Here is a 13,923-nt window from a genome sequence, read left to right as displayed (position 1 = left end):
GACATTGTCATTCTCGTTAATGGGATAAGTTTTTCTGGTATACCAAACTCACGCATTGATTGGTATAGTACTGTTCTCTTGACACTGTGGTATGTGGCCTACAAGTAGACGAATAGGTGATGGGTTTCAATGCTAAATTTCAATGTTTTCTCAAAGATCTGTCTTATTGAATGAATCTGGACAATTGTTGATTTTTCTGGAGTAAAACCGGTTTGGTATTGTCCAACTATGCCAACTGTGTAAACTTGTAGCCTTTCGTAGAGAATATTTGCTATTATTTGTAAGTAGTTGTTAACAGGGTTATACCTCTGTAGTTGTCATACTGGAGCTGATCTTCTTTTTTATGTAACGGGTATATTACGCCTTAAGACCATTCACAGGGCATGGTCTCATTTTGCCAGACAAGAAGTAAAAGTTTATGCAGTGCTTTTTAATGCTATGGGCAACCTCTTCAGAGGTGGTAGGTGGTCTTTTGTTTGGGTTGAATAGGTTTAAAATTGAGGCTGTATCACTTAGGATATTTCTTTCTCCATTCTTAAACAAATGTTCATATGATATTCATTAATCTTGATAAAGCATATGATAGAGTTCCTGAAGAGATTCTGTGGTGGACGTTCAATAAGAAAGTTAATATCTGAAGATTGTGAGAGACATGTATGAGGACTTCAGGGATGAATAGTTATTAGAGAAATGTTGAACCAAGTGTATTGAACTAAAGAGGAACGACATTTAGCAATAAATGATTTTTAATGAAAAACTCATTTCTCACTAACAAGTCGAGCAGTTTGCAATAAAAATTTGTAAAGGGCCTTAAGGTAGCAAATTTTCTTGAATCACTGAACAATTTAGATTGCAACGATGACACTTTGATTATTATGTTTTTGATATAGTCAGAAAATTAAATGATCTTCATTAATTAAGAATTTTTTATATCATTTTGTTAAAAATGAGGACGTGGCATTAAATAACTGTCAACAAGCGCCATCTATGGAATATGAAATACCACTGTCAATTCTCTTTAGTCAAGGTCAGAACTAATATTAAATATCATTGTAATCAGTTCATAAATTAATATTTCGGTTGTTGTGAGTATTCCAAATACATTTATACAAAATTTTCATTTAGTTTAGAGGATAAGACCTCTAGCAATAAACGCTTTCTTATGATCCGCATAGAAAGTTATGTAATCTATTTTGTGACATTACTTGTGGTTATAAGGCACACTGTAAACAAAAACTATCTACTTCTACACACACAGTACCTACATAACAAAGATTTATTCTTCAAAGTTGCTGGAAGATTCCCTGAAAGTATATAATTAAATAAATCATGGAATATCAACATACAAACTAATGTACGTGTATCAAATATGTTTTCAGTCAATAATGAAAGTAATGTGAATAAAAGTAAGCTGCGTTTTTCTAAAAAACTCTGCAGAGTATCGCTTACTTGCAGGTGACTATTTTCCTGTCACTTGATGATACAAAATGTGATCAAACGGTTTGCCTTTTACTAAAATTAACTATTTTGTTAAAATATAAACGTTTTTAATAATAATTTGCGCGTTATGGACTTTTTAGGAATACTTGCTATTACTCTTGAATTTATTTTAAAGATTTAATACTAATCCCCAATTAACTTATAGATAGGTACTGCTAAAATTAAAACGACCCACCGACTTCCATAGCCCCAAAAAATAAATAAAATAGAACGCAAAAGCACAAAAAACGTTTCAAAAAAGAAACAAAATCATCTTCAGTATCAAGTTGATGTTTAAAGAAAGGTATTATTCTAAAATATATGTTTAGTAATTACCATGCTTTACCTAATTTACAAGTTTATATTACCCAAATTCTGCTCGATGTTCATTCCAATCAGTTAGTATAAAAAATATATCTGTAGTATCCGCCAAAACGAAGAAATATGAAATTTAGAATTTACTAAAATATAAATACATACATCTAAAATAAAATTAAGCATATTTTTCATGCAAAATTAGAAATAGTTATGATAGACTAGAGAAACTGGCAAATACAAAAAGCCTTTTAATGTTGACATTTTTACAAGAATTAAAAAAAAAAACAATGTCCTACAACCCTTAGAACCCGAGTTAGCCCTTTTTATATTTTTCGAGTTATTATTTCAAGAACTGAATTCATAAATTCAACATTAGAAATCCTAAGATTTCCTAGTTGGCGAATCTAAAACCGTCTTTCTGTAATAAATTCAAATTTATAAAAGTTGCTATATCTCTGGTTCTAATTAACGAAAATTTATGTTGCTTTAAATTTTGAATACCTCGTTGCATAGATTATAAAAATTCAATTAGTTTATTTAACAGTGTGATTTGTGTAACCTTCCATTACTGTGGGGACATTATGCCCCAGCGGATTTCAAAAAATCTGCTGGCATCTGTTTGTCCCCAAAGCCCATGTTACTGAACGCATCCATATTTTTTAGACATTCCTTACTCATTACCTAGTACTATGCAACCTACATATCACGTCTGTAACCAAAAATAAATGTCAACTAAACACGTGCATCAACAACTCATAAATAATACAATTTTAGTAAAGAAAAAGTGGCTGCTCTGTTTTTTAAGCGATTATATATAATTAAGTTGCTGATTAACACAGGTTAGTGATATATATATATATATATATATATATATATATATATATATATATATATATATATATATATATATATAGTTTTCATCGATTTTACCATAATTTTTAAACGGGACTCTAGTGTCCCAGTAGTAGTTTATACCGGGTCGTATTTATCCCATTCGTATTATAAAAGAGCTTCAAGAAAAAATTGAAAACCTCTCAAGAAAAAATACCTCTCACATTTAAAAAAATTTAAATTGCCATGTTGTGACAATCTGCTGAGGAACTTGGGTGATATTTATGTTCAGGAGTAAATGAATATAAGTTAAAAAATAATAAAGAGATCCTTCTAATCTATCTAAATCTAATTATGTCTATCATTTATATTATCTTTTTTCTAATGACAAAAAGGTATTACTTTTTTCTTTTGTTTGTTCTTAGTGGTCTCAACTTGCGCATCGACTTCAGTTATATATTGCTGAAAGAGGCCTTTACAATTTTTTGCAAAATTGTTGTAGGTATATATTAAATTTTAATTTTTAATCCAACAAAATACTCCAACTGTTTAACAACATTTGGTCTTCCCAACAATTCCCATTAGATTACTTTGGTACCTTGACCAAAATAATATTCTCGACCAATTTCAATCAGGCTTCAGACCGAATCAATGCACCATGGACAATCTTCTACTTCTTCAATCCACAAAAATAATCTCCCTTGACATCGAAAGCGCTTTTGATTCTATACCGATTTCTGTGATACTAAACAAACTAAATAAGATCAAGCTATCTGGTAATATATATTCTTTTATAAAAAACTTTCTCACAGATCGATCCTTTAAATTAATTACTAACGGCCAAACAACCTCACATCATACAACCAAAAACGGAGTCCCACTAAGGTCTGTTCTAAGCAGCATACTATTTTCTCCTTGGTATAAATGATTTAAGTTTCTTTCATAAATGATCCTGTACAATATGGAATATATACTGACGACATAATATTATTCTGTCATGGAAAGGTCACATCCACCACAAACACTTTACTACAGAACATGGTAAATAAAATAAACAACTGAGCCAGTCAATTCGGCCTTAACTTCTCCCCATCCAAGTCCAAAGTTATTCATGTTAACAGAAGTCAAAACAAGCAATCTCCAACCATTTCTCTGAATGGAAATTTTTCCCCAATTAGTAGATCAATTAAAGCTTCTCGGCATTATTTTCGATAAAAAAGTTTCTGGAGACCACACATTCGAGAACTTAAGGGCAGCTGCCTTTAAAAAATGAATCTCCTTAAATCACTCGCTAATTATAGTTGGGGAGCCGATGAGGAAACACTACTAAAAATATACATGTCCTCATGTAAATCACTACTACCTTCACTAAATATAGTCCAAAATACTTCTCTTCGACTCTGTCTAGGAGCATTCAGATCCACTCCGGTGGAAAGCATTCTTGAAGAATGTTTCGAACTTCCACTTCATCTAAGACAGCAAATTTTATTGCCGTTTTTCGCTAGAGTTTGAGCAAATCCCACAAACCCCACAAGAAATCTCATCTATAATGGTACCGTCCACTATACAAATGTTAATTCCTTATTTAGACAATATAAATCTGTTGTCCACCACCCCTTTCAGGGTCCCTCAAACTCCTCCATGGATATGCAAACTTCCGAATCTTAATATCGATATCATATTCCATAATCAAATATAGATTCCATGAAATACTCTATCAATGCAACTTCAATAAGATCCTTTACTCAGACGCATCTAAGAGTCAAGAAGGTGTTGGCTTTGCTGTTACAACAACTACAACTATTGTCAACCGATTTCGACTATCTAGCAATTGCAGTATTTATACTGCTAAACTATATGGAATATTAAAAGCTGTGAAAAATCCACTCAACGACAATAAAACTATAGCAATCTATACTGACTCTCTATCATCGATGCACTCCATAAAAAAATTACATTCTATCCACACAATAGTTCAAGAAATCCAGATTATATGTACATACTCGTTTTCAAACTAATATAATTACAGTAATAATTGTGTGTGTCCCATCACACATTGATATTCCAGGTAATGAAAAAGCCGATCTAGCGACAAAACAAGCCTGTTCTCTAAACTTAACAACAAAGATTTCAACATCATCAGATCTAAAAAGAACACTCAAACAAAAAATAATAGGCCTTTGAAATGATCATTGGAAAAGAAGCAATACCAAGTTAAGCGTTCTCCAACCAAACATTTTCTACCACCAGCTCCCACCAATGAAAAGAAAAGACAAATCTAATATTCGGAGATTAAGAATAACACACACACGCCTTACACATTGACACCTAATGAATTCCAGCAATCAGACTTTATGTCAGTACTGCAACACCACGACTTTCTTAAAACGGCCAGAAGTAAATACAACCTTGGTAACAACCTAAATGACAGGTACTTATCTCAAACAGCAGTAACTATAAAAATGTATTAAACTTTTTAAGAAACACAAAGCTTTAGAATTTCATTAAAAAATTTCCAAAACGTGTACTGTACCTAATATTGTCCCCAATGTAAAAGTATTAAAAATGTAAATATAAATATAAATTGTACCTGTGTCAATGACCACTAGCAGTTAAGACACATATTTCAAAAAAAAATCCAACAAAATATTTTCACAGTTCTCTGTTTTGGCACATACTGTAGTTTGAAAAGTAATTATGAAATAAAAAAAACTATACAAATATTACTGATAAAATGTTAAACCTTACCTGGCATAACCGATGGGACTAATATCCAACGTGGCGTCTACGGGGCCCATGATATATTTGTTCACGAAATTAAACCTTAGTAAGTTAGTGCTACCCATAGATATGCTCATGTGTATTACGAGATAAAAACAGAATAACAAATAAAAGATGCCAACGATTACGACTACAACCAAAATGGGCCAAGTTAGCTGCAATTCATCCACGGTGTTTACAACGAAGTACGTGTTTATCATAATTACTACGATGCTCAGCAGAATGGCAGCTACTTTGTTCGGACTGTAACAAAAAGTATAAAAAGATTATTTAATGCATTTTTACAACTTTCATTGCATGTCAATAATAACGAAGAGTGTATCGCATACATATACAATTTGTCAAAGTAGTAACATAGACAGGAAAGTTTTTGTATAATCCAAACCAAGAAAACCTACTTAAGTATAAAAAAGATGATGCCCACGTCAAGAAGATCACTTAACAAGCTAAAAGAAACACCTGGGGAGATTATGTGAGGTCCTTAAATAGGTCGGTCCCTATTAAAGATGTATGGTCAAAAGTTAATCGACTAAAAAATAGAAAAATTAAGAACAAAATCCCTATAATGCTGTCGGAAGCTTCGTGGATAGAAGAGTTCCACCAAAATATCACTTCACTGTCTGCATAATTAGTAATTCCTGATCTACAAATGAATGCTCAATACGACTATCCAGAACATATCCGCTTCTTAATCAAACCATTTTCTGACACTGAACTTTACTTTTCGTTGAAGAAAAATTCAAATTCAGCAACAGGTGCTGATGAAATCCATTACTCGATGTCATCAAATCTTTCAAAAATTAGCTAAGACTGCGCTTCTGAATCTATATAATGAAATTTGGTCACGCTGCATACAGATTCCTGACGATTGGCACGTTTATACTATTCTCCCGATCTTAAAACCAGGAAAATCGTTAAATAATTGGACCCTCCAGTAGGTCCGGCTTCATGTATACTTAAAACATATGAGAGACTTATTAAAAACCATCTGGAATTTTGGTTAGAAAAGAACGACCTATTACCAAAAACTCAGTTTGAGTTTAGAAAAGGTAAATCCACACAAGAAAGCATCAGCCACTTATTGACAGACATTTATAGTTCCTTTACTTATAAGAAAGCAGTAAAACTAGCTTATGACAATGCTAATCTCCACATTCTATATGCGAAAATGTTGGAAATAGAAATACCTGAAGCTGTAACATGAAACATCATTAACTTGTATATTAATCGAATCTAAAATTCAGACACAGGAAAATATGATAAAACATCCAAGCTACACTTTCCGTCAAGACATGGTTCAAGCAACTTTCCAACAGGGGCTTCATCAAAACTATTTGTCGAATAAGAAGCAATCATTGTATGACTCCAGTATACAAAAGAAAAATAGAACTGGCAAATAATAACACGCCGCTATCTTTATCAATCAAATTTGACTGTGACAAATTTGATTGATTGATGACTGTTGTGTATAGTCTGTGTAGAAACAATGTGTTCAAAGATAGTATAGCTAAGTATACGTAGGATACGAAATCATACATGGCATGGATTTCAATACAGAAAAACTAATGAGATAGAAGACTACTCATTGGAAAACTACATATTCAACGGTTAAGGAGAAATTTTTGCGAAATAAGAAACAGTTGAACAGATATGAAACGCGTTCCATAACTTATATCGACGAATCTGGTACTGTTCTAGGCCTCTTCCATACCATCCTGATTTAAATCTCAAAGAGATAGTGGGCTTTTTTAAACCAATATATATTTATAATCAAAGAAATGTTGATTTCAGGCTAAAAACTGAGCAAAGATATTTTTCTTTATCGAAGGCCTTAGATTTTAAAATTTCCCTACCATGTTAATAATCAAAGAGCATGGAATTTTTAGGGCGATAAAATCGTACTACATGACACATTTCAACATTTTCTTCATATTATTCAAATTGCAATAAAAGTACAAAGCATCCGTCATTAAAGAAATTCTACAATATATCTTAAAACCACCTGCAAATAGAAGACCATTACAAGAAATTGAAGTAACGAATTGTGTACTTACATTCCATTTACGAATTCTCCCATAATCTGTGGATTGCTGGTGAATGCAATGGTTGGGATGGTAGCGAAAGGCAACTGAAGACTCATGATGGCATTTAGTATATCGTTCATATTTGTCAGATCGTTAATATTACTGAAAAATGCCAAACAGAATGTTGGAATAATGGCTATGGTACGAGTGAACAGCACCCTCTTCCATCTAGCCCACTGTAGGTTTAAAAAGCCTTCCATGGCAAACTGACCAGCGTATGTACCTGTAGGAAAAGATGTATGTAGATTTAAATCCTGCTATTATTGTGCAAACGCTAATGTAATAACATAACAATTTAAACTGTTTATTATTATTAACTAGCTGACACGGTCGCAAACTTCGTACCATCTTAGGATTAAATAATATCCAAAGCTTAATAAGCTCCTCTTTCGCGTCTGTCAACAAATCTCTGTGTAATGACATGAATCCAGTCGACGTGTTAATAGCGACTTTACTATTTCCAATATCTAACAGCTGCTTCGAAAACACAATTGCACTTTGATATTTGATCAGCAGTGTTAAACTGCTGTTTTCTTTGTAGCTGTTGTTCTCTTTCATAAATTTGCAAAGGAAATGAATAACATTTTTTTACTGTCAAATATTAATGGTGCGTTATAAATTTTCTTTAAAAGATATATTAAGCTTTAAAAAAACTATGTCTTGATAATAAACTAAAATAAAAAAATTAAATAAAAGAAAGACCAAACAATTGAATTATCATATTGAGGGTTTATTAATATTCGTCATATTTAAGATTTTATTTTATTCTTTTTCATTTTATTGTATTCTATTTTATTCCATTTTATTAAATTTTTTTCCAATTTATTTCATTTTATTCTATTTTATTCTATTTTATTCTATTTTATTTTATTTGAATTTTATAGTTTTATTTTATTCAATTTTGTTTTAATTTTATTTTAATTTAACTTAATTTATTTAAATTCCATTTAATATTATCTCCATAATTTAATCCATTTTACCCTATTTTATTTGAATTTTATTTTAACTTCATTTTATTGTATTCTATTTTATTCCATTTTATTCTATTTATTTTAGTTTATTCTATTTTCATTTAATTTTATTTAATATTTTATATCTATTTTATAATATTTTTGTTCTATTTTATTTAGTTTCAATTTTATTTTATTTTGTTTTATTTTACTCCATGTTGTTCTAATTTATTGTAATATATTCTATTTTATTCTACTTTATTCCATTTTATTCTAATTTATTTTATTTTAATTTAATTTTATTTTACTGTATGTATAATTTATATTATTTTATTTTATTTTTATCTAATTTCATTTTGTTTTATTTAATTTTACTTTATTTTACTACTACTATTTGATTCTATTTTATTGTATTCTATTCTATTTTATTCCATTTTATTCTAATTTATTTTATTTTTATTTAATACAATTTTATTTTGTTTTATTTTAATTTTATTTTTTTGTTATTTTATTTAAATAAACACTTTCTGACTCGATCAACTTAAAATCTACCTAACAATAGTTTTCCTTAAAAAAGGTAACTTTGTCATTGGTAGTCGTTCAGCTCGTTCAGTCTTTGCGTTGGGTGTTCTCTCGTGAAATAAAGTCATTGTCCATTCACCAGGTGAACAGATAAATTAACTACAGTGGGATGACGCTTGTGTATGGAAAATGAAGAGATTCTACAAACCGCAACATTGACATATCTTAACATCTGAAATGTTGAAACTTCATCGTTATTATTTGGAGCCGCAATACCAAATACAGCTATGTCGTTAGGTCAATATATCAATACTGATATTTTAATCGTAGCTTCCCTGGTGAATCCTAGTATAGCGCCATCTATTAGTTATATTGCGATTTAAAATGATGGGAAACAGAAAAACTCCTTTTTACGTCTTTCTGTACAATTTTTTGAAAATTATCTTTTACACAAACCTTGTCCTGACAATAAAAAATATGTACAACAAAAAAAAATTATCTAATTCGGTGCAGTCTTTCTGGAGAAGTTGTTATATCAACTTAATTATTAAAAATAATTAACCTGTCATTGTGGAGCTCTGCCCTGCAGCTAGAATTCCTACGGCCCATATATACATGGCTAGAACGCCGTACATACAACCCAAGAAGATTCCGCCGCGATATAGATCTGCATCTACATACTCGTCGTTTGCCTAAAAATTGAAAACAAATTTATATTATTAAATTACTACTGAAAAAACTTAGCTTCTACCTAGGACATAGGCTCTAATATTTACAACAACGGGGAATGTGCCAATGAGGTTAAAAATTCGAATCGGTATAGCTAATGCAACGTTTGCCAAACTTGGTAGACTACCATTAACAGGTAAAGACCTCGTTGCTGAATTGGATGAAGAAGACGTGGGAAAAGTTTCGTTTTTTTACAGAAAAGGAGCAGAGCTGCCCAAAAAAATAGGTAGAGGTATAGGAAAAGAATTTAATAACCTTGTACACACATGAATTCCAGCGAACTAGCAAAGTAACTTTCTGTAATGAACGGATTAGATTTAAAGTCTGGTGTGATAATTATAGGAGCTACTAGTCATTTATCTGGCTCTACATAAAAAAGGAAGGTTTGATAAATAATTATAGCTTCCTCTACCTAGAGTTCAAGCAAGAAAGGAAATTATTCCGGTACATATCAACAACTGGAAATATATACCACCTTTTAAATTTATTCGCACATGAAACACCTGGATATTGCGGATCTTATATTCAATCGCTCTCAGAACCTATTATCCACTGTCTGAAAAGGACTTATCAGAACTTTAGATTTTTTGTTCATCCTCTAGAGCAGTGTTTCCCATATGCTGGGTCGTGACCCGGTACCGGGCCACGAAAGCAAAATGCTGGGTCGCCTCGCCTCGTCGTTTTACATCTTGCTTTTTAAAGCTACGCTCTGACTGACTCCACTGCTTTTAGTTTAACCTCCACATCCACAACCACATACACAAAATTACAAATTTCTTGCACCGCTACTTCTTTTATTTCATTCAGTTTAAGCTTAGTGTCAAGCCAAAGAGCGTGTATTTTTCGTGCATATTGATTAACTTGAATTTGATGATGAATAAATTTCTTATGAAACAAAGTACAAGTTCTAAGATTTGCACAAACACAACAAACTTGCAGAAACAGAGTGGTAATTACAAACGGCCGCTCAATGCGCTGTCTACAACTACCACAAAAACGAAGAAGGAGTCCTGGACCCGAAAATAATCTGAAGATTACTTACAGTTCGGTTTTCAGTTTATAAAGTTTACTAATGACAAACCAGTATGCGTTATTTGTTATGCTGCACTTTCAAATGAGCCTACGAAACCTTCAAAATTGAAGCGGCACTTGGAATTGAAGCACCAAGAATACAACAGTAAGTCAATGGATTTTTTTATAAATAAAAAGAGAGAATTAATAGCTGCCAAAAAACCTTCTCTTTAATAATTTAAAAATGATACCTTCTATGAACCCTAAATTCACTTTAAAACAACAATAAGCAGTTAATTATTGACTTTATTTTTGAGTTAGGTATGTAGCGATTTTATTTTTGCTAAATAAAACTGTCAGGGATTAGTATGCTCATAATAAAATGTTATAATATGCTACCGAGAACACAACTAATAGAACTGATAAAAGAATCTCTAAAAGTAAAAGTTAAAAGTAGAAAGTAGAATCCGGATACAAAATGAATTAACGGAAACAATAGATGTGAAAAAGGGACTACGCCAGGGAGACGCTCTATCATGCATCTTGTTCAACATCGTACTCGAGAAAATACTGAGGGACACAACAGTCAATACACGAGGAACAATCATTAATAAAAGCGTGCAAATACTAGCATTTGCAGATGATGTTGACATAATCATAAGATCAAGAAGAGAAATGATAGAGGCATACAACCAAATAGAACGAGCTGCACAAAATAGTGGTCTTAAAATCAATCAGACCAAAACAAAATATATGCAGGTAAGTAAAAACGCAGCAATAAGTCAGCCACAAAATATAACAATAGGAGAATACAACATAGAGGGGGTAAAAAACTTTATATACTTGGGATCCCTAGTCACGTCTGATAATAACGTTACGGAGGAAGTGAAGAGGCGAATATTTATTGCAAATAAATGTTACCATGGCTTAATTAGACACTTAAGATCAGATAACGTCGCAAGAAAGACAAAATGCCAAATATATAAAACCCTAATAAGACCGGTACTCACATATGACTCAGAAACCTGGACACTCACTAAAAGAGAGGAAACGTTGTTAGCCACCTTCGAAAGAAAAATCTTGCGACACATATATAAGGGCACAAAAGAAAACGGAATATGGCGAAGACGATATAACTCTGAACTATACAAAATATACCAGGATCCGGATATTATAACATTCATTAAAATAGGACGGCTGCGTTGGATAGGACATGTAGAAAGAATGGAAGAAGGCGAAATACCAAACAAAATATTCAAACAGATGCCAGTAGGAAAAAGAACAAGAGGAAGACCGAAACTGAGATAGAAAATGATATAACAACCTTAAAAATAAAAAACTGGAGAAAAAAAGCACGAAACAGATCAGAATGGAGAAGAATCCTGGAACAGGCCAAGACCCAAAAAGGGTTGTCGAGCCAGTGATGATGATGATGAATATGCTACCGAGTGTTTTATTTTTAAGTGCCTTTAACATGAGATCAACTCATTTTATTTGCAGAGTACCTCCAACGACTGAAAGTAGATATAGATTATGTCATATTAGGTGAAAGAGAAATAAAAATGTATACGAAAAATGTCAAAATATATGGGGTGCCCCATATAAAAAAAACCCAAGTTGGTATCATATTTCTGTAGCGGGGCCCCCTAAAAAAAATTCGTGAACGCCACTGAACCCTTCTATAATATCTCTATCAAAAGTTTTAATAAAGTTTTTTTAGTTTTTCCTAATGAAGAATATATAACCCTGTTGTTTTCGACATTTTTCAATAATCGCCCTGTATCTTGCTAATGTTAGGAGGTATTGATGATTTGATTGGACAATCGTTACTTTAACGAAAAAAGAAGCCATGACATCTTAACTACTTTTTTTTTATCTCATCTAGTTATCGGTATACCTACTCTGCAAACACACCAATTTGGGACACCCTGTACTTCTTATAAATATTATTTTTGAGATAAGCATTTTTTTTTGTTACCTGTTGTTCATACCTTGTATTTATCTTCTAAATATTTAACTATCGTATAAATTAAGATTTCGCGGAAAGATAGTGAAAGGATATGACGGCTTTACTGTTCTAATCACAAAATCCGCTGTCTGTCTCATAATTCTAGACTTTATATAAGATAAAAACTTACTGGAAATACAGTTGAATTGAGGGTCGGATGATTGGCACAAAGGTCACGCTGAAATAATAAAACACAATCATTAGTATATTATTCAATAATCAATGGCATTTTTTTTAATTATCATGTTTATCTTCATGGTAGTTTAGTAATCTAATTATTTCAAAAACATGTATACATAATGATAAATAAAGAAAACATTTGTTTGATTTACAAATGGGTCTATATTGGAACAGCGAGCAAGTGCTTGTATTTATGGGCATAGTACTTGGTTTGAAGTCAAGCTCTGGGTTCCTATTAATATCTGTCACGTGTGTCAGACTTAGTGATTTTAAAGACGCCATAGACACTACGATAAATCTTACGATTTAACTGTACCGTTCAAATTACACCGATAATCACTACGTGTATGGGGTAAAACTTCACAGTTTTCTACGATTTTTAAAAACGGTACCGTCGAACGGAACAGTACAAAAATGTCAAAAGATTTATCGGAATCAGAGGAACTACGCAGTTTTATCGATATGTGTATGTTCATATAATAGCAGTTCTCATAACAGTATCTTTCTTTTAGATTATTGGCGCTACCATAGACAGCGGTTGTAAGTAAGTCTCATTACCCATTCTTGGAAAATTATGCCAATATTTTGGAAACATTTTTAATTCTTTCAACAAATTCACATAAGAATAAACTTCTCCGTTCATCAGCCAGTCTATACACCAGATGCTACGGTTTTTCCACTTTTTTATCTTTTTCAAGGCAAATATTAATGCCACGACCGCTAACGCAAACAATGAAAATTACACATGAAAATTGTTGATTATTGATATGAAGAGAACTATACAGTTTTAACGGTACCGTTAAATCGCAACTAGTTATTGTAGCGTGTATGGTAGTGGAATGAACGACCAACTGTACAGTTTGTTAAATCGTTGTCGATTTATCGTAGCGTATATGGCAACCTTTAGACTGTACTTAAGTGGTGCTCCTGATATATACTGTAGGACCACCATACACTCATACGTAGTGCTCATACACTCGAGCAGCGAGGTACTTAGAATCACCTATAATTGGATTCAAGTTAATTTAAT

General features: G+C 32.0%; 1 protein-coding gene across 7 annotated transcripts in view; it reads right to left on the bottom strand.

The window, feature by feature from the left end:
- The window catches only part of LOC140436570 (protein Malvolio-like), an 80,657-nt gene that overhangs the window by 21,424 nt on the left and 45,310 nt on the right, over positions 1–13,923 (bottom strand). For 5 of the 7 annotated variants that reach the window (XM_072525498.1, XM_072525496.1, XM_072525497.1 and 2 more), the window contains exons 6-9: positions 12,844–12,891; positions 9,528–9,657; positions 7,464–7,716; positions 5,377–5,652 (exon numbers count right to left, since the gene is read on the bottom strand). In XM_072525498.1, coding sequence (XP_072381599.1) covers positions 5,377–5,652; positions 7,464–7,716; positions 9,528–9,657; positions 12,844–12,891 — 707 coding nt within the window. Of the gene's footprint in view, positions 1–1,265; positions 1,305–5,376; positions 5,653–7,463; positions 7,717–9,527; positions 9,658–12,843; positions 12,892–13,923 lie in introns of all 7 variants that reach the window. The other 2 variants (XM_072525502.1, XM_072525503.1) reach the window with 1 other exon arrangement.

This window comes from Diabrotica undecimpunctata, chromosome 3 (assembly GCF_040954645.1).
Source record: "Diabrotica undecimpunctata isolate CICGRU chromosome 3, icDiaUnde3, whole genome shotgun sequence".
NCBI classification, from domain to species: Eukaryota; Metazoa; Arthropoda; class Insecta; order Coleoptera; family Chrysomelidae; genus Diabrotica; species Diabrotica undecimpunctata.
The sequence above is the reverse complement of the archived record's forward strand: the minus strand, read 5'-3'. Positions and strand labels throughout refer to the sequence as shown.